The sequence below is a fragment of the Pagrus major genome, chromosome 5, assembly GCF_040436345.1.
Source record: "Pagrus major chromosome 5, Pma_NU_1.0".
NCBI classification, from domain to species: domain Eukaryota; kingdom Metazoa; phylum Chordata; class Actinopteri; order Spariformes; family Sparidae; genus Pagrus; species Pagrus major.
The window spans coordinates 31,889,181-31,911,263 of record NC_133219.1 but is presented as its reverse complement, the minus strand read 5'-3'; the positions used below and the strand labels follow the sequence as shown (position 1 = coordinate 31,911,263).

The 22,083-nt window shown below is 40.7% G+C and overlaps 1 protein-coding gene across 1 annotated transcript in view; it reads right to left on the bottom strand.

Annotated features, from left to right (window-relative positions):
• Positions 1 to 22,083, bottom strand: part of fbxl17 (F-box and leucine-rich repeat protein 17) — a 226,533-nt gene that overhangs the window by 199,891 nt on the left and 4,559 nt on the right. Inside the window, exon 6 of the mRNA XM_073467207.1 lies at positions 21,885 to 22,016. Within this exon, the coding sequence (XP_073323308.1) occupies positions 21,885 to 22,016 (132 nt within the window). The remainder of the gene's footprint in view (positions 1 to 21,884; positions 22,017 to 22,083) is intronic.

Sequence of the window (22,083 nt, the reverse complement as noted above, 5' to 3'; positions counted from 1 at the left end):
AAGAGGCCACAACACAAGCCAACATATCTGCGTCTGTGCATGTGTCCAATTACTAAGCTGTGTTTTTCTTCTGTTTGCAAGGAGGTGGCCTCGTATGCCACCTGTTTTATTTCAGCTTTTCTGAGCATTTAATGCCTTTATTACAGTGTTGATAGTAAAGAAAGAAGAGATGTGGAGAGACATGCAACAAACTCAACACATCAGGGATGTTGCAGTTCATAGTCTCTCGAGGCCTTTAATCTAGAACATTTGACAACCCAACATGTCACAAATACTATTCCTGGAAGAAAATACATTAAGGAGAAGATGACCACAGTGGATGCACAGCTGAGTCTTTATGGTGATCACATACAGGTGCTCTTTGGAAACTTCAATCTGCTTATTCCATCATGGGTGAAATATAGTCTTGATGAAAACATTTAAAATGCAAGTCTCCCATGATGAAATCATTTTTAAAAAGTACTTGTTTAATGTGAATCTAAAATGCTGTAATTACATTAAGTTGTTGAATTAAAAAATATATATACAATGATGTGGACATTAATGGCGGTCCATAGATGGGAGTAAGCTAAAAACTAGAGGGCAGCGGGTATTGTTTTTGTATTTGTTTCATGTCTATTCCTGTCGGTCTTAGTTTAGATTTAGAGCAAAATTATTGTTCATATTTGGTTATTTGATCACGATTAAATGGTTACTTCCACAAGGCCTTATTGTGTTTTTTTGGTTTTCTTATCTAGATTTAAAGTTCAATTTCCCATATTAGCTAGCTGTGGTGCTTATGTTCTTATTGTGGTAGTCCACCACTCCTAAATGAATGTCGAGGAAACACACCGCAGTGAGCAAAGAGGCTCGGGTTTGACGATAAAGGCATCTTAAAAAGTAAAGTAAAATGGACCAACTGACAATAGTGACATTACAGCAGACAGTTGTAGAGAACAACTGTCTTTTAATGCTGACAAAACTTATCCATTAACCATTTTTTATGCGAGATATACATGAAAAGTCCTTGTACTTTAACAAAACTAACTGACAAAAGGGAACTGGCAATATACAGAATTGTGAGTAAATGTTCTGAATCACAGGTGCATAATCATTTGTACCTCTTTGTCTCCTTGTAAACTATTTGCCCTTTTTCTAATATACAGCCGTACAACTATAAATTCAGGCTGGCAGACTTTGCTGCTTCCCTCTGGAAAATAAAGTCAGGCCACTGCCAGATATCAACAGGGACCAAGAAGGAGCTTTCTTCTGTTGTTAGGGAACAACTTTGATCAAAGTTATTTCTCCTCATCCATCTCTGACTCTCCTGGCCAGTCATAAATCATCTTCACTGTGCCAACTGTCAGGCTCAGTCCCAAAGCCGTGAAGAGCTAATTCACCAGCATAACGCTCCGAGCCCAACTCTGCTCTGCTGCCTTAGCATGTAAGAAAGAACTACAAAACAGTGTTCCTCTTGGACTCACGCTAGTGGACCCTACTAACATTATTTAATCTAACATGACCTTGTTTGTTTAATATCATTATACTCGTTATTTTTACATGAGAAATATGCCATACAGTCCAATACAGAGCTGTTAAAGCTTTATGTCAGGAGTTAATAATCGTGGCTACGGTCTCCAAAGTATTTGCAATTAACGGGGTCTTGCAAATACTTACACACAATAAAACAAAAATGTTTCCATCTCATTGTAAACTGGCAGGCAAGCACCAAAAGAGAGCCCAAGTTGACGTCTAGTTGACGCGAATGAGACAAACGTTTTTAGCCTTTAACTCCCTCATGGACTGGAGTCATAAAATTATTTGCTTGGCTGCACTGAGTTCTGCCAGAGCGTATCTGCAATGCTAATAAACTCCATCGGCGCTGGCAGGTAATAGCATGCTACTGTAACTTTTCTACCTCAGCTCAGCACAGCTCAATCAGCCCCCGCCAGAGGCCTCTCCTCTATGAGTCCCCGCGGCTCAGAATCAGCAACTTTCAATCTCGGTGTGTTAGCACGCAAGAAGACGCAACTGTACGTTTGGGATGGGTGATGAGACAAGCAGACAGCACAGCGTGAGAGTGAGAGAACAGCAGCGGCCGCACACACACACACACACACAGTCGCACACTCACTGTCGCACGTACAAACACACACACATGCCGTCTAATATCAGCTCAGTCCCCGACTCCCTTTAAGAGACCTGAGAGCTGAAGAGGGGGAAATAAATACTCTGCTTTATTACTGGGAGAAAGACAGAGAGGAGAGACGGAGGGAGGAGGAAAAAGTAAAATAGAGAGGCAGGATGAGACTGCACACACTCACACACACATACACTGCCATGACTGGCTCTACCTGATCTTGCTGAATCCCATATAGGAGTGGAGAACGCTTCAATTCCCCCAGTCAGCAAACCTCCCTCACCCCTGTCCTCTCATATACTGTCAGCTGACAAAGTAGAAAGAGAGTTTCCGCACACTATATAATACTATGATGTAATAATAAACACAACATGGTTACATACCATCACCTCAGAATATGAGGCAAACATATGTGTCTTCTGCATCCCCAATTAAGAGCACAAGTAGTTTCTAAATAACATAATGAATCCTGTTTGTTTACAATAAAAGCTCCACAGGATATCTTTAATTAACATTCATAGACTAACCTATTAATTTAACATGGCGCAGTGGCAAGGCACTGTAATATACATTCACATTACCGGACTTTCATATTCGGAGGTGGAGGGGATGGTGGTGAAGTTACAGGCGATAAGGCTGCCAAGCTTCAGCAACTGTAGTGTGAAATCACTGGATATATTTGACTTGATGGACCACAGCGTTTCAACATTTGTAAACATCACACTACTGGATATTTTTAAGGAGATCTCGGGGCAATTTCCAGCTGTGTCTGAGGTGGTCAAAACTGGTATTTTAAGCCAACACGTGATGTTTTTCTTAACCCTAACCAAGTGATTTTTGTGTCTAAACCTAACCAGAGCAAGTTGCAACATAAAAAAAAAAAGTTTTAACTTATCTGTGGTTTTGCAGAGAGCCAACATTTATGTAATTGGGTTAGAGTTACACTAGATGAAATAAGTTCCTGTTAGAATGTTTTTTGGTGTTTTGAGCAGAAAGCTTTTTTTAAATAAGGCTTTATATAGTGGAGATGTGGAAATTTCTTGATTATAAGACGTGGAAGATTCTGCATCGATGCAGAGACAGACCATAATCGAGAGTCTGCAGCTTATGCTGATTGTTGATTGTCCGGCCTCAGCTGGACAATAAAGTTACCTCGCAACGTTGCTCCTATGCTTTGAACTGTGGGTGGACATCTAGTTAACGTTACTTATGTAGGAGGTATGTCAGAGGGAGGCAGAGATCATCTGCGAGTGATAAAAAACACTCACCTAGTATTTTTTTTAAAACAGACATGTTGTCGGATGTCTTAGATACGATTTTAACATGCTGGGAAGCACCAAATGGACAAGACCCACGCTGAGCGTGACTTCTGTCTCGCAAAACAATTACTAATCACATCAGCCATTTTCACCTGAAGCTAACGCCTGCAACCATAAATAATACAGCAAGCACAGCTAATCAGCCAAGATCTGAGGAGGAGCTGTCAACTTCTCCTTCCAACTCTGAGAGAGGTGTGTGCAGCAGAGTCAATAAATGCCTCATCTTAAAGCTGCCATGTGAAAACAATATTATTGTACATTACAACAAACGTGTAAGGCACTGCAGATGGATAAATGTTTCGTTTTTGTAATGTTTATGTATTGAAAAGATGCTTTTATTTTGTAGACTGCTGTAGTCTGATTATTGGAAGGACTTTCTGAAAAAAAGGGGAAATTTAATGATGAAAATTGTTTTTGTATTTTTTTTTATTTTGCATACTATTAAAGTGTCATGAAAAGAAGTAGCCCATATGCCATATTATTAGTTATTACCAAGTTGGACATATTTCCATTTTTTTGTAAATAGCATGTACATCAATATCATAAGTCATAACCACAGGTGGAAAAAAAAAATGTATAAAAGCACAATATGTCTCCATTATTAATGTGAGAATGCCTTAAAACCAAACAAACATGGTAGTAAGACTGTACTGACATTTAACAGTATTTTTATCTCACTCATTCTCACTGCCAAATCTGCAATCATAAATTGGTCTTGAGTTGTCCTCGAACATGAATGCTCCCAAGTCAGTGGGAGTCGTCCCCATCTCTACCATCCATCTCATGACACTAGAGTCTGTTAGGCAACATCATGTGTATCTTAGGATACACACACTGCTACACACTGCCTAACCAAGCCAGTCGAGTTGCATGAAAGTAACAGTACAGTTACCAGGGACAAGGGCCGCCGTACAACCTGTGTCTCCATGCCAAATTTGTATTAAAAAAATGGGGAAAACATTTTTTAAAAGCTATGTCAGTTCTGTGGGGTGTGTACTTGATCTAATGATCTATCAGGCAGTGAAAAATCTGACCCATATATCCAGCATATTTAAAGAGCATTGATCGAGTCAGCTCCGATGAATAATGGCTGATTCCGATAAATGTGCAAACATTCAAAAGACCCACCGAAGCATTCAATTTTTTACTTTTTAAACATACTTTAAAGAACACATAAATGCCTGAGGCACCGCTTTTAACACAACCTGCAACCTACCCTCTTTCTTTTTATATACCCAAATTGATTCACCTGACTTAACAATCCCCTCATTTCTTTTCCTCAAGCTGCCAGACTCACAAACAGGAGTGTGAGAATAAGAAGGCCAGGATTCTCACTAAATCACCTTCCCTTGATACAACCCAGTAGGAGTTGGGTAGGAAGGTTTCTCCTGACCTCGTGCCATACAGACAGCTCCCTCTGGTCCAGTCAGGCCCTCTACAGTCAACATGAACGTCCCCTGGCACATTCCTGTGGTACCCCACATAGTGAAGGGAGACATTTGAAAGTGTATATATAGGCTCTGTGTGTGTCTGTGTGAGTGTCTGTGTGAGTGTGTGTGTGTCTCCAGCCGTAGTAATCCCACGCTACTCTGGCACGGCTCCAGCAGACATGGGAACACCACAATGGATTACTCATGGAAGAGAGGGATTTACAGAGGAAGAGAAAGAGATCAATGGAGGAAGGTACAGTAGAAGGGGAGACAGAGGGAAGAGTCTCCTGAATACCATTAGTCTGTATCTGCATAGACACAGTCATAGAGGGCTAAATCAGTTTAAGATTTCTATCAATACACTCCAGATAAAGCAAGAGTAGAAAAGGACAGGAGAAATAGAGGGGAAAACTTTGAAGCCACTGGCATGAGTTGCAGAATATAAGGGAATAAAACGTACTGAAAAACACAGCTGTGACTAGTTATGAGTAGAATGGTGGTAAAATGGTGTAACATTTCAAGGTGAAATTGAGTTCTACCTGAAAAAACTACTATCTTTTGTCATCTTATATATCAAAAATAAACTATTTTGATTGGAAGAGAAGAGTTTTGTATAGCTCACCCGTTCCCCTAGGTTTATTGCTTTAGCTCCTCTTGTGCTGCCTATATGCAGGGCAATAAGTTTGTGAGCTCTGCGACAATGTTCCTGTTTCAGGTTAAAGCTAAACGAACATAAAAACACATGACATAGTACTTTTTGTTTTATATCACTGACTACTGTATATTTGTTTAGTTTATGGCAGATATATCGGTATCTGTGTGTATGTTGCCCTTTAAGTAACAACAAATTAGGGCTGCATATCATATTGCGATTATTTTGGCAGATATATAGACGGCAAAGTGATCCACAATTGTTATTTTCACTGAAAAACGATTAAAATCATGATGATGTGACTTTTTTTAGAGACGACAAACGAACATGTTTTCTTACATCTGGACACTAAGATCTAGAGGCCAATACATCTCTGCAGCACTACAGTACTTCATTAAAATGCTGTTTTGTGCTAGCCTCTACTGTCACCATTACAGTTTGTCCAACTGGGAGCAGAGGCTTTATTTTTCAACAGGAATCAGTGTCTAGCTTAACATGTAACATGATTCTTTAATACCAATATTTTTTAAATATCTAAAGAAGAAATGTGACAATTGAGAAACTGTGCTCGTGTTTTTCAATATACATAGATATTCAACATATCGAGCTGTGACCATGGCAGTCCAGCACATACGTAGACAACCCTGATCCCAAAAAAGTTGTAAAACGCAAATAAAAACAGAATTCAATCACTTGCGAACAACTGAGCCTTTCAAGGATTCCCCCTTTCATACCCAATCATGACGATTTCACCTGTTGCCAGTTCATCCGTTAACCTGTCGAGTGTTCCAAACAGATGTATTTTGAGCATCCAGAAAATGTTCCAGACTTTTTCTGCCCCTGTCCCAAACACGTTGTTGCATCAAATTCAGAATAAGCACATATTTACAAAAATCTGATGAGGTAAAACATGAAATATACTTTCCTTGTACTGTTTTCAATTGAGTACATGTCAAAAAGGATTTTCAATTATCACGTTCTGTTTCACACAACGCCCCAACTTTTTTGGAAGCAGGTTGTATGTACACAGTGAAGGTTTGAGCAGAAATGGCACTGTAAACTGATCACAGATTGAGGCTTCAAATTGGATCAGGTGTGCCAGAACAAGGCTGGAGCAAAAAAAAACGTGATATCTTGGGTTTTCGTAACAAGTGTGCCGAAGCCAACAGCTTTAATAATGTGAGACAAGAAAACACACACAAAGCAAAACCAAGACTCGTGGGTTAGCTAGCTTGCTCTGCCACTCACACACACACACACATACACACACTCACACGGAGCACATCACCCTCCCACCAGGCTCAGCTGCTCCTCTACCTCCCACCACACTGACCTTCACCTGTCACACAGGCTTCATATTTACAGCCACTACAGCCCATCTGCCCACGCTCAGCCCTGACTGTCAATCAGCAGCAAGCCGCCTCCCCCTCTGCCAATCCATCAACAGGCCTAAAGCACTGAGCCGGCACAAACACTGACATCAACAACAAGTGATCTGGCGCTTAATGGCTCGATGCCACTTTGTGCCAAACTGATACGAATTCAAAGTTTGGGTATTGATCAGTAGTTTGATTCTAATTAACTTGTATGTATCTTCACTCACTGCATATCAGCCTTGGCCAAATATTTCATAACATGCAGCTAAGAGTGTCTCTTTTTTTTTTAAATTGTAAGGGAAGGACACATGTGAAAATTGAGCTCTCAACAGTTCTTTGCTTTCCAACCAGCTGTATCTAATGGGATGCTGTGGCTGCCGGTTGTATGCAATCACTTCTTATTAGTCATATTTTTTGTCCTGTGCAGGTATAGAAAGGTCAGCAGCAAATTCATTTTGTGCAAACACACACATGTGAACACACCTATGTTTCCAGTAATGGCTCATATTTTCATCCCTTCGCCGCTGTCTAGAAAAGTGGGGCAAATGCTCCAGGTAGTACAGCATGCTAAGAGCTTTCACACACACACACACACACACACACTCAGACACTCACACACATCCTCCCCTGCAGGTAGCAGTGCCTGGGTAGGGGGCCACTGGATTCAGCCCCCTGCATCTCAATGACAACCACACATCCACAGGGATTTATCTAAATGCAAATCAGCTGCCTTCACTCAACAACACACACATAATTTACTTTACATGCCCCAAAATACACGATGCAGCCGGCTACAGACAGCCACTCAGGCAGCCTGGGCGGCCCCTTCGGCTCTGCCTTTTCCCTTTTATCTGTGCTCTCTGGAGCGTGCTCATTTTCACCAGATTCACTATTAATTGAGAGCTAATTTAGTTAATCCAAATTCACACTGGAGGTAGATCGGACAGGGAGAAGAAGCAAGAGGGAGAGAGGAAGGAAGGAAGATTCAGGAGCAGGATTTGGAGTGGCAGGTGACAATAAAATCTGCTGCTCTTGTCAGTCCCACTCTCAAAGGAAAGAATCGGCTTGAATGGCCAGAAAGAAAGAGAGGGGAGAAAGATAAGGGCAAAACAAGGTAGACATTGAGGTTTAATTTGTTAACAAGTAGACTTAAAAGACAAAGAGACTTATCTGGCAACCCAAAACCAGCCACTTAAAGTCGTCCCAAACAGCCAAAGACAAATTATGTTTTAATTGCAGCAGCAACAATGTCAATCGAACTTCTGTTCACCTCAATGACCTGTGCTATCCTTCCTAGTGATAAAGTTGACCCAGAGCAATGTGTAAGGTGTCCATGAAGCTGCTAGGACCTGCAACCCGTGATGTAAACCATGCTGTAAAGTGATCTATGCTTCAAAGGTTATCCGGGGTCTCGGCGATGAGGAAACAACCTCCTTGATGCTGCCTGATGCTTTCTCCACTTCTACATAGCTGTTAATTGGCCCAGCTAAGTGCACCATTAATCGATTGCTTGTCTCTATGCTATATCTCATAACGGTGTTGCACTCTGGCAACGCCAGGCGAAGAAATGTGAGGTTCAGGAAGTCACACTTTTCCTCTGGTGAAATACTGGTGCTGGAGTGAGAGGAAGCAGAGAGTACTGGCTGCTTCTCAAAGACAGGAGTGGGTGTTGGGCTGATGGCAACTGAGAGGAGGAAAAAACTGCTGCAGAGTTTAACATCATTGAAGTCAATTTTATTAACACTCTGGACAAGTGGAAGCGACACACATTTGTAATTTGCTTGAACCAACAAGTCAAAAGTCACAACTGGATCAGTCAAAGAAACACAGACTTTGAATCTGAATGTTAATATATGGTCTCTTCACAACTGTGTGCATCAGAAATGCTTACATTACAATATTAATGAATATTAATGATTCAAATATGAGTAAACACAAAACACACGCTCTTCTGAACTTATTGACTTTGAACAGACAAGTGAGGAAAATTTGAAGTGAAAGAAAATAAATGTTAAAGCCGGACATGAGCAAAAAGCGGAGGAAAGTAAATCTCCTGTTAGTGCAACAAAACGACATGTGACAAGTGATGAAGACACAACTTTTGTCAGACAACAGACACGTACATGTAGAAATAAAGGGGATTTCTTGCATTTAACAGTCTATAATGTGCAGATCGGGTACTGAATGAACAGATGGCAGGCATGCTGCTCACCTGACAGCTATTTAAAATCAATTTAGCCGTTTAGCTGACTGGTGAACCTCAATCCAAGCTAGTGATTTTGTGTACATCATGTGCACACACACACACACACAAACACAAACACACACAAACACACACACACACGGTTCTAAGGTGTGATAATGACAAGCAGAAATGAAAATGTGTATATTAAATTAACCAAGCAAAGTTTGAGATGTAGATGGATATATTTTTTTGTTGTTCTTCAGCATTTTTTATTAATCTTTTTTTTTGGTCATTTATATAATAAAAATACATATACCATATATTTGCTGGTTACAGCTTCACATTGCTATAATAATTTGCTTCGTTTGCTCCTTGTCATAAAATCATAAAACACATTACATTGCTTTTTTTTAATCTGTTGGTCATAATTAGCAAGAAATTGCAGAAATATACTGGACATTTATTAATGACATTTTTACAAGTAAATAATTAATAATTGATTGATAAAGTACATCAAAAAAAGTTCTGAACTGATTAAAAAATGGACAACCACCAGTCAATTAATGAACTTAAACCATGTATTCAACTGCCAGGATTCATTTCAAATCTAACAAAGAAGTAGAAACCTGAAGCTTATGAAACCCACCACCACTTTTAATATACTTCAGTAGTATAAAGTTCAGAAAAACAACCTTATGCTGTGCTGAACACTTTCAGAGAACAGAAAAGCCGTTATTGACTCCCAATCCGACCAACTCCCTTTGCAAGTTCCTGAGCAGAGCAAATGAGCGAACCCACCACAGAAGAAGAAAGGTAAAAACCTAGTCTCACCGACCTTAAATTTGTACTCAAAATAAAACTCTTCCCCGAGCGAACCAGAAGCGTATTAACAAGCAGCTCTCTCCGTCTGTGTGCTGTAGGCAGCAACGACTGTAGCAGCCTGAGAAGGAAACAAACAAATCACATCCGCTCTCCTGTGACTTCTCTGAGAAAGTCAGTCAAGTTATTTCTAGATTTGCAGATACAGACCACAATTAGGGCAGTACCATAAAAAAATACTATAACAAGTGAAATCCTATGTGAAAATACAAAGTGGAGTCAAATTTTAACATGCTTTGTGCTGATTTCACACTGGATATAAGCAAAATAAAGTATCTTTATGTCAGCATTCTCAAAAAATAAAATACAAAATTGTTTCACAAAATATAAACTTTGTCAGGCTTTAAAAGTGACAGCAGTAGTATTTCAATTGCTGTTCATAACTGGATGGCCCTCTCCTCACCCTCCCCTACAGTGGCTGCAAAAAATGCAAAAGGTGGAAAAAGCCCTCTCAAGAGCTAATGTTTGGTTTGTTCCTTCTGGGCTACCGTAAAAACACAAGGGACATATATTAAGAACTGGATACAGCGTCAGAGAAGGAAAAATGAAATGAAATGAAATGAAATGAAATGAAATGAAATGAAAGGAAAGGAAAGGAAAGGAAAGGAAAGGAAAGGAAAGGAAAGGAAAGGAAAGCTGCTCAGTGGCGCATGAAGCCATAAAAGTTTGTCCCCCAGGTATAAAATTACCCAGGTCTTCCACACTGTGGGACCCATGGAGCGTGCACACTATAGAGCTGAGCGGTCTAACTTCCTGTTTAGCCTCTGGCTAACTTAAATGGGGATGAAATGATTTAATAGTGCCATTCTTATTAACTTTCCAAATGTTATTGGACTGAATGGTTCAAATTCTAATAGTGTTAGGAGTCATTTTGCCGGGGTTGTGACCCTTAAATGATGTTTCCACTGTTTTACAGCAACTTCTTTCACAATGAAAGCTGATGGGAGTCTTTTTGGGCCCCAATGTGTCACGTTGCTTCAAAGCCTGAAGCAATGTGATGCTAGTCATGGGAGCTCGAAGAGGACCCACTCCCTCTGTAGATATAAAATCACACATACACAACACATACCTTTATTAGCAACAAACCTTAAAGAAAATACTGCCGTTAAGCTAGTTTTTAAAATGTGATATACAGAGGTGGCATGAATAAACACTGAACCAAGTCAATGGACAAAACCAAAATATCATACTCAATCAGCAACTATAAAACTCTTAAATCTATTGCAGTGAAAAATCTTATGTACAGAAAAACTGCCTTAAACCAAATGAGCTTCACTCCAGTGCCATTCAGCTCGCTCCGAACAAAAATGTGAAATATTTCTACTTCTATGAAGGACAACAACAATAGTGGAGCAGCCTGAATGCAGCCTGTCAGTCTATGGAACACAGAGGTTTGTCTGATGCCCAGGCCTGCTACAATAAAGGCCCTGACCCTCCAGAAATAGCTTAGCTGGCCTCTTAGAAACCCACTTTTTTAAGAGGAAAAAAGGGCCTCGAACAACCCCGGAGCTTTTCAGACAGCACGCTAGGTCGTCCTTGAAAAGACGGACAAGCTGCAGCGAGACAGAGGCTAACAAAGAAACAACAAAATATGGCGGAGGGGTGCACTTTAGAGCCAGCAAATAGAGACAGAACAGGAGATGGACAGGGATAAAAATATCACAAAGACAAGTGACAGACCAATAGAGGGACAAACACATGTACTTTGCGAAACAACAGCGCGAGAGCTGCAGACAAGAACAGAGAGAGACACACAAACTGTACAGGTGAGGGAATCCCGATTATAGCTTGACCTCGTTAACCCCAGAGGCTCGTTAGAGTCTCGTTACAGCAGCATTCTCCAGGCCCATCCTCTGTCACACCTTCATTAAGCCCATCGACCCACTGTGCTTATTAAACACATTCATTACCCCGAGTATTGAACCGCTGCTGCCATCGCTGGCCCCAAATGCATCACGGGGGGGGGGGGTTGATGTCTGTTGGAGGGTGAGATAGTAGATTTGGGGGGGAAATGTTGCGGAGGGGGTGGGGTACAACATCTAGAGACATTCATACAGATGCACACCTTACTGCCTCATATCAATCATCGCTAATGAAGTCAGCGATTAGAGGTGCTTGGCCTCTCAATCACAAGGGGACGGAGACAACGGGAGGAAAATGTGACAGAGGGTGAGGAAGAAATTGAGAGGGAGGATATGGCTTGTTTGAGGGAGGAGGAGAGTGATGGGGTGAGTAGCGGGACCATAAGCGTGAAAAGGGGATAACATAGAAGTTTAAAATAAGCTGAAAAGGGGCAGGTAGACTTTCTCCCTCAGCCGTCTCCTCTTCTGTTTTACAGTTCTGTCTCTTCTCCGCAGCACAAGACAGAAGTGATTCCCCGAGGAGAGCTATTCATCACGATACATACAGACTCGTCCACCGAGCTAAAGGCCTCCGTCCTGGCTTCGGGCTCCTGCTTTAAATGATGACATCATTTCTGCCCATCTCAAACAAAAGGAAAACTCATCATCGGAGAGAGGGAGAGGGAGAGGAAGGGAAAGAGCGCAAAGAGATTAAGAAGAGTAAAGGCGTGAGCGAGGTGTCGGAAAGGGCCATGAATCATCGTGACATCCCTGGCTGGGTGTCAGGAGCTGCTGCTGTCTGGAGCTGGATAAACAGAGGGCCTCTAAAGCAATGCTCTTTAGACACTGGCCAGGTCAGAGCCCGGCACTTGCCCTCAGGAGAGTTCAAACGGCTGCCAAATTCTTTTCACCTAAATTAATCGTCAAAAGTTTGTGGTTGTTATGTTGCCAAAACCCTTTCCAACTTGCTGCTGGCGAGCAGAGGTGGACCATTCACCAAAATATTAAGTTCAAGAGTTTTACTCTTGATGAAAGTAGAACCACTGGTTTTAGGGTAAAGGTCACAAAAAGCCAGACTGAAGACAACAGAAGAACAAACACTAAGCTCTAGGACTGCAATTAATCATTATTTTCATTATTTGTGAATCGACTGGTCTAGAAAACATTAAAAAAATGTCCATCACCACATTCTAGCACACAGAGTGATGTCTATAATTTCTCACTTTCCCCAACCAACAGCCCAAAACTCAAAAATATTTAATTTACTATAACACAGGGCTGAATAAAGCAGGTTTCCGGTTCAAGTCCTTTTATCAGGGAAAGTTTCACTGTCTTGGCCAAATGGGAGAAACTGCGGTCAAATATTAACCGTGTTTATTGAGCGGAGAAACATTCATGGAGACTGCTGATGCTGTGGATCACCAACCTAAAGAATCGGTATCTGACAACCTGAGAGTGAGACTCAACAATCTACCACCTTTCTCCAGAATTCTTATCTCGCCTTTAATTAAAATCTGAATTTAATTAAAGGCAAATTAAATCTGAATTTAATCAAAGGCGGTTATTTTAAATGGACATAATCAGCATTGAGATTTAAAGGTCCAATTTGTAAGAAAGTACATTTTTGAGTCTGATTCCCAACTTTCTGGTCGGCTGCCATTCCAAACTGTCAGTATTTGAGGAGTTGGGAATGAGACTCTAAAATTAACAGATTTTCCTGATATAAAAGGGTAATAACCAGTCCCTGACAACCCTGGTTCTACTAAAATTAATGATTATTTTAATGACCTACTCATCTTACAATTATTTTCTCGACTAATTGATGATGATGAAATGCTGAATATCGGTTGCAACAACATTAAATGTTTGTCCAACCAACAGTCCAAAACTCAAAAGTATTTAATTTGTTATGACGAAAGCAGCTATTTCTAACATCTGAGAACCACCATTTGGCATTTTTGTGTGGAAAAACAACAAATGATTAACTGATTACCAAAAGTAAGTCCTGTGTGTGAAGTATCCAAAAACTTGTGAAAAATAAACTGATTTTCCTGAAGCTCGAGGTGACGTTTACAAATTGCTTGTTTTATGCGTTTCATCTGACAAACAGTCCAAAAAAAATGTATATTCAGTTTTTGAGGAACCTAGACCAATAGGTGTTTGGATTTTTGGCTGAAAATTGACTAGTTATTAATCAACTTTTGTCAATTGACTAATGAATTACTAAAATCATCTCAGCTCTACTGAGCTCCCTCACAACACCCTCTGAAACTTCACCCAACATAAGTACTCCTCTATTCATATATACAACAGTGTCAGCTTATAAAATCTAACAACAGGGAGGTATTAGACAGACAGCAGGATACATTTTTTCATGCTCAGCCACCCAGTAATACATGTTTCAAGTGGAAAAAAAAAATTAACTGTGGGTTTCATCTCAGCTTTACCCCCCAACCGTCTCAGGCTGCAGTCCCTCCGTGTGCCGAGCCAGAGTAAGCAATGAACAGAAAAGGAATGGAAATGGAAGTCACATTCGCATTAACATTCTTCAGTGCGTTTCCAGGTACTCTGGTAGCTGCGGGCGAATGCTTGATAACGTCATGGAGATGAGTGCTGCTACAACATCTACAGTGCTGAGAGATTATGTATTACCACTGCAAAAGGCCATTCAGAGTTTCTGGCTACAGGTGAGGAAATGCTTATTTTCATTTCAATAGCATTCACATTCGTACATAAATTACATGCCATTCAGAAAGGACACGGAAGGTGCAAACAGCCACTTTACACGTATGAGATGGAAACTATTAGAGCTGTAGTATCAACAGGTTATGGAAGCATCATTCTTGTATTAATCAAGCTGACTTTAAAGACGTTCTTCCTTTCTACAACCTGTCCCACATATGTAAACCACAAAGACAAAGACAGTTACGCAAAAATAAATTATTTGTTAATATCCTGTAGGTTTTACAAACAGTATGGAATCTTTTATGTGCAGCCAAATTATAGGAACATGCATTCAGCAGCCTGTTCACTCACTGCTCACCCAGTGTTGTATTACTGCTCTTATCCAGTCCTACTACACCCTCTGCAGGTGAAAAGCAAGCATGTCACCTGAACTTGTAAGTATACACATTTCAGGTGCCGTTTACATTTGGCACAAGTTGCTGATATGAAGCCTGGATGCTACATTGATTTGACTTTATCTGATCTATTTGACTTTAAAAGAATAAACAAGCTGAAAGACTGAAGGGTCATTGACAGAGGCCAATCCGACACAAAGTAAACAAATCTTAAATATATAAATGATAGTTTCTTTCAATATAAGAGCTATAAAACACCATTACATCAGGACCTACTGTAAATATACCACATTAAACTACTGCTACTACCATCCCAGTTGCCAAGACATTATGTCTTCCAAGGTTGACTTGTACCAAACGTGGCATATCACGTTCACATTATATGTTTATTGCACCCGTCACAGCAGAACGTGGTGGCGTTATAACAAGCCAACAAGGCTGCCATCAGGGCAACCTTAGTTCGAGTCACACTGTTGGATATTTTTAAGGACACCCGGAGACATTTACAGCTGTTTTAGTGGAAACCAAAACCGGCTATTTTTCACATGCAGTTGCATCATCTTCATCCGTGATTGTGGCGACCAAAACAGGTAATTTAAACCAAACCATGATGCTTTCCTAACCCTAACTGAGTGTTTTTTTAGCCTAAACCTAAACAGGGCATGAGCACAGCTTTGGGACAAAAGAGGAATAGAAAAATTCAACCTAAACAAACAGAAAGTTGCAACATAAAGAAACGTCCAGTTAAGCTTATCTGTGGTTTTGCAGAAACTTACTTTTAAGAAACATTTATTCTGCCGATTGGGCTGGCTACTACAGCTGCAATTTTTATTATGTGTTCGAGCAACTATCTTTCCCCCCAGGCTATAGAGGTGTTGAACAGCTCTACTCCAAAGCCTTTACTTTACTGATCCTCTAGCACCCTCTTCGACTTTATACATGTTTTTTCTATGAATGTCAATTTTAGGACAGCAAACAAAGAATTTTATTGCGCAGTACAACTCCGTCTGTGTGTATATTACAAAAAAGTTTAGAATCTAACATCAGCTGGTAAAAACAACGACTACTATCCTTAAAGTCAGGGAGGAGAAATCTTATCAGTCTCCTTCACTGCTTCTCCTCGGCCAAACAAAGATTTAAGAATCTGTCACTTTTGGCATTCAGTCACTGTTTAACAACAGAGAGCCAGTTTAATTTGGCTGTCCCACTTCTCAATTATAATGTATGTCATTCACTTGACTTTGTTTTCTTCCCACAAGTTTACTAATTTTTTACATTTCAATGAGCCACTCAGGGAATCCAAGAGAGCACCCAAGGTCTTTTTCTTCTTTTTCAAGAAGTGATTTCACCCGTGTTATTGATAGAGTCGGTGGGGGGGAAGACACCTAATGTTGATGCTGAATATTTGCCCGGGGTAACTAATGTTAAAAAGAAAACATTATAGCAAGGTGAAAAATCGCTTTGGAGGCACACTTCACTGACTCACATTCCCAAAAAGTGCTTTCACTTTCTTCCTTTTTCTTTCTCTTCCCTTTAAAACTTGTTTTGTTCTCGGGCAGACGGCGGAGGGAACATATCGACGGAGTCTGTGTCTGAGTGCAGCCGGCTGTCCAAGTTAAAGTCAGTGCTCATTAATGCATCTGATTACTCTTCAGGCAAAGGCCGATCAGCAACAGCCTCACACACACGCACACACACACACACACACACACAGAGGAGCTTTTTGGGGACACAGATCGATACAAAGGCACTTCAAAAGAGCAATGAAGAGGAGGATATTGGAGAGAGGAAAAGACTACATACTGAGAATGTAAGCAGTGGTAATGGTAAAAAATAAAAGTTTTATAGAGTGGAATTCGTGTACAGACTAATCTTGTGTCCTTATTTTTAAAAGTTAGACACATTAAAGGCTGCAACTAATAATTATTTTCATTATTAACAAATTAACTCTATTATTCAAATAGCTTGTTTTGTCTGCGCAAATCAACAAAAAGTATTCACCTGACATCACAGTCACTAAATAGAGTCCACTTACTCGCTTCTTTGATGGCCTCACAAGGATTTCATAAGCAGATAAACATTTTGCTCAGTTGATGAAGACCATGTAACACGGTCAAAAGTTCAACAGCTGACATTGAGAAGCTGGAACCAGTGGGTTTTTGTTTTAAAAAAAAAATCACTTACAGGTGCCCGGTGGAGTGTTCTTATAAACAAACAAAGTGTTGTTTACATTCAGAGTTATTACGAAAATACATTGCTTTTATCCTTGAGGTCCAACAAGCCTGTTGAGCGCATTTCCTTCCTCAAAAACATTTGCAGCAAGAAGAATTTTTTTTTAAAATGTTCTTCTGGGCCAGTCCCGATATTTCACTTTAAAGACTTGTTTGGCTGATATCATGCGCTACCAACCATAGTACCACAGTTTCACCAACATGTTCCTTCCACATCTCCAATAACCACAACTACAAGAAAAAGTGCAATAAAGAGAATAAAAAGAACAACAACATTTTCAGAAATAAACAGTGTAGCACGAAATGTGGGGAAAGAAAGGGATGAGCAATTGGAAAAATAAAAGGAAAACAGTGTGTTTTTGATTTAAGAAAAAAAAAAAGTAAAAGCAGGGTAAGTGAAGAGAGGAAATAGGGTCTAAGACTACTTATTAGGCATTCCCCCTGGCGGAACACAATGTATGTGGACAATAGACACCACCGTCTCCACAGTTTGGCACAGTAAATACCATCTTGACCTTACTAACATATGGCTACCTCCCAAATCCACAGAGAAAGACAAAGACGGAAAAAGAGAGCGAAAGACAAAAAGACGATGAGGCAATACTAAATGTCATGATGACAGAGCTTTTCCTCACCCTGACAGATAATCCAGCGCCATTAGCAGTTAAACTGACTGAATACATCACTAAAACAAAAAAAAAACCATCTGACATTTAACATCCTGAAAACTCCTGTCTATGAAGACTGGAGGGGATTGCGGAGATCTTGAAGAAAAGATGGACAACACACTGTGTGTTTGTGTGGCAGGTCATAGTGGGTCTATTTATCTCGAATTACAGTCAAATACGTGAACAAAGTTTCCAGCGGAGACTCCAGTGCAGCTGGCAGCTATTCAATTCATCCGCTCCCACGTGTGTGTCACTTCCACTGTTTTAACTGCATGTGTGTGTGTTGGTTTATGTCAAAAGGTCTATCCCATAATAACTGACAGCTATCATTATCACTTCCTTTGTCTTTGCTCTCCCTCTCATCTGGCTAATTGAATTTGCTAATGTCAATATACAATTTTAATCTGCGATTATACTTGATTGGACTGGCGGAGCCTCGATATCCTGCCAGCAAAAACCTGACTACTGACAAGCTGGACAGGCAGCCAATCAGAGCCGGAGATGAGGCCCCTTCTTCACTGACCGGTGGCCAAGACACACCATTCACTCTTGACAGTTCGTCTTTTCTCAGGGTTTCATGTTGTTCCACGGAGAAACACATCCCTCCCGTCCCTGACGCCTGAGAGGGAGAGCCGGGATACGTGGTGAAGCTCTGATTGTACATGCAGAGTGGTAATTACACCTAAATTGAGGGCACATGGTAATCTATGTTAGGTCATCTGCAATTCCACTTACATTTCCACATTTTGCACTAATTAAAACTGTAAATAATCAGAGCCTGCGTGTGTGAGTAAGACAGAGAGAGAGAGAGTGTGTGTGGGCAGACACAATGTCTTTGAGATCAGCCAGTGGGAGAATCTTCCCATCACATTGCGGGAAAATTAAGTGCAAACTCTTTGATTTTAACAAGACAGGAGGGCAGATAAAGTTTTGTCTCAGAGTAGAAAAGAGTAGAAAAGTGCTTCTCCAGCAAAAATGTTTGCAGATTGCGTTTAATTGAAAGGAACATCGGAGCAAAGTAACCGACATGGAGAGATGGGTGACAAGAGGTTTTCGCAGTTGGTCCACCAGTTGGTCTATGAAACTGACAGACTGCGGAGTTAAACTTTCAGGGCTGCCTCTCCCCCCTACGGCAAATTGAAGTGAGATGAGGAAAGGGGGAATTTGCTATTCTCTGAGCCTTTGCCCTTCGAGGTGGTGGAAGAGCACAGAATATGAATGGGGGGAGAGAAGAAAACACTTCAGAAGATGAAAACAAGCCTTGAAAGGCAACTGGTGCAATATAACCAACTCTGGCATAAATACTGGATGAACGCCAATAAAGAATGCAGGGTAGATGTCAAAAAGGAGTGGGGCGCAGAGACCCCACAGTCACCTGCTTTTCATAAAACACACACTTAGCCCAGGGTTATCTGTAGCCCCGGGCTGATTTGGCCCCGGGATAACAAGCAATGAAAGAGCAACCCTCAATTTGTCAACTGTAAACAAAATTTGGAGACACGAGTCACTGACAGAGACATCCTTAGCCTTGCATTAGCAACTGTCATTTGTTAGAAAAAATAACTGTCATGTCCTTCAGTGTGATAATCATGACAAGAATTAATGCGTTGTCCTTTAACTCTGCCTTTTGCAATTAAAGGAACAGTAAGAAATGTCACAATTGCACATCTTGCATCATCGGAGAACACCAAACACATCTCCACTCCACTTAAAATTTCCAAAAACCTTCCTCGACATTGCTTCACGTACCTAACAACCAAGATTTAAGAATTCGTGGTTTAATACTATATAATATACTGAAAGAAGAAACAAAACAGAGCAACATTAGCTGAATTCCTAATAATACTGTAACCATCTACAGAGCTGGATATGGTCTTAACACAGAGAAAAGACCCTCCAGCATGGAACTGAAACCACAAGAACGACAAGAAGGAGGGAACGGAGGAAAGAAATGTATGTGGGTGAAGAAAAAAGGCAGAGGGCGAGTGAAAGACCACACAGAAACATCCTGCAGCAATTCAATTATTCAATTTTGGAGGAGGAGAAAGAGAGGGCAGATCAGAGTGAGTGAACGGCTCATCCTCATCTGTGATTGATTAGGAGAGACAGAGACAGGATCCTCGTACCGCAAAAACCAGCAGAGACGAGAGAGGAGAGGAGAGGAGAGGAGAGGAGAGGAGAGGAGAGGAGAGGAGAGGAGAGGAGAGGAGAGGAGAGGAGAGTCTTTCACCGAACTATCCCATGACTGTGCGATTTATAGCGCACTAAAAACCAAAAAGCCCATCTCAATGCCGTTTCCTGGATCAGTTCATGTAGAGAACAAAAGGTTCAGCCGACACAATGGTCCCAGAAGTGTTCTCCCAATCATTTTCATACACCTTTCAGAAAAGCTTTTTTTTTTTTTTTTTACACGCTGCTCCAAACCCTTTTAGTCGGCCTATAAACAGCTGACCTGGGGTGAAATGAGACCCTCAAAGTATAAATGGTTGAGTCACCTGTTAAATTCTTCATATGTTATACAATATTTATAATTTTCACATCAATGTAGCCTGTGTAATTTCAGATCCACATCCAAATGAGCACAAAAGCAAAATATCACCAAAGCAATCTTTAGTGTTGCATATATTTGCAACACATTTGCATATTTTTGGATCTCACAGAGCCATCATATTCAGTCAAACTCATTCTGAGACTGTACTTACAACACTTTTCCCACAAGGCAACACAATCAGAGAGAGCCTCAGGTAGTCTTTCAAGCTGTCAGAGAGAATAAATGGCCTCTGTGGAAGAATGTAAGTTTCTGGGTCGTCTTAATTTCTGGCAAACTTAATGACAATTTTGGGCCAAGCAACCAGAGCGCCCAGACATAACAATTCCCATATAGGCTGAGCCCATTTCTCTCCGCTCTAATGACAGGAAGCTAAAATAACCGAGACAATCTCACGTCTGAAAAATGACCGTCTGAAATTGATACTGCTGCGCTGAAATGTTATCAGCAGCAATATTAATCTCTCACCCAGTGGTAATCGCTAATTTCATATGCTATTAAGTTGATGAATGGCGTTTTAACAAACTGAGCTATTGTTAACAACTTAAAGCAGAGCAATTCATCAAGGTCATGATTACTCATGGACTGCGAAGAAATATTGGCAGGGGAAAAAAATGCAGGAGCGCTAGTGAGAAATGGAAGATCGAAATAAAAGAGGTGAGAAAGAGACGTGCCAAATGACTATGAATGTTCTCTCTCTCCATCAGAATCCAATAATAAATTATCAATACAGGTAGAGGGGATATGTGGTTGTGGTTTGGTGGAGAAATGCACAACTCAGCAGTATTTTTTATCAAGCAGCTGCGGCCCACAAAAAGAAAGCAGCTGGAAGTGGGTTTTCAGAAAGTGGAAGACAGTGACACCTCGTGTTGGTTTAAGGTCGTCTGTCACCTTCTTCTGTATCTGCTGTTTTATGTAAAACAAATATGGTGTCCATGATGTATAAAAAAATTAGCTGTAATTAAAGTGATTTAGGCATTAATCAGCAAGCATACGACGCTTTAACTTTTAGACGTGGCGTGAAGATGGACCACATATCTTGACGCATTTATCAGTCACAGTAGTTCAAAAAAGATGCTAGTCTTTCTTGAGTTTTTGTGTGCTCACCAAAAAAACAACAATGGCAAGGAGTTTCTTATGACAGTCGCATACATTTGTGCACCAAAGCAGGAGTAGTGAGTAAGCTGATTCTGATTCAGAGAGGCTAAACAGAAAGAGAATAAATGAATAAATCTGTATAGTAATGTCAATGTTGTCTGGCAGACATTCAAGCTGGTGGAAGAAGGTGCATCGGGTACAGGTTCTGCCTGCAACCATGCGTGAATTCTTCGACTCCAACATTGCAGTAACCAACAGTAAGTTAGAGAAAGAGTGCTCTGACAATACTCCCACAATCCCAGAATGCTAGCAGCAGCTGAGAAGAGTACCCGTGAAGGGCTGATATGAGATGAACGCACACTTGAACATTTACACATTGCCAAGAGAGACAGACTCTTAGGCTACTGTACCGGCAGACACACTGAGGCAAGCAGAGAGACCAGATGTGTGGGACTCACCAGTTTGTTCTCTTGCAAGTAAAGTCTCTGTAGTTTACGGCATCCTCTAGCCAAGGCCACCATGCCTTCATCTGTGATACTGTAGCATTGACCCAAGTGGATATCCTTTAGTTCAGTGCAGTGCTCTCCCAGCTAGAGGCAAAAGGAGGATATATTGAGCATATGTAAGACCGGAGTCATTTTTATTGGAGTATTACTT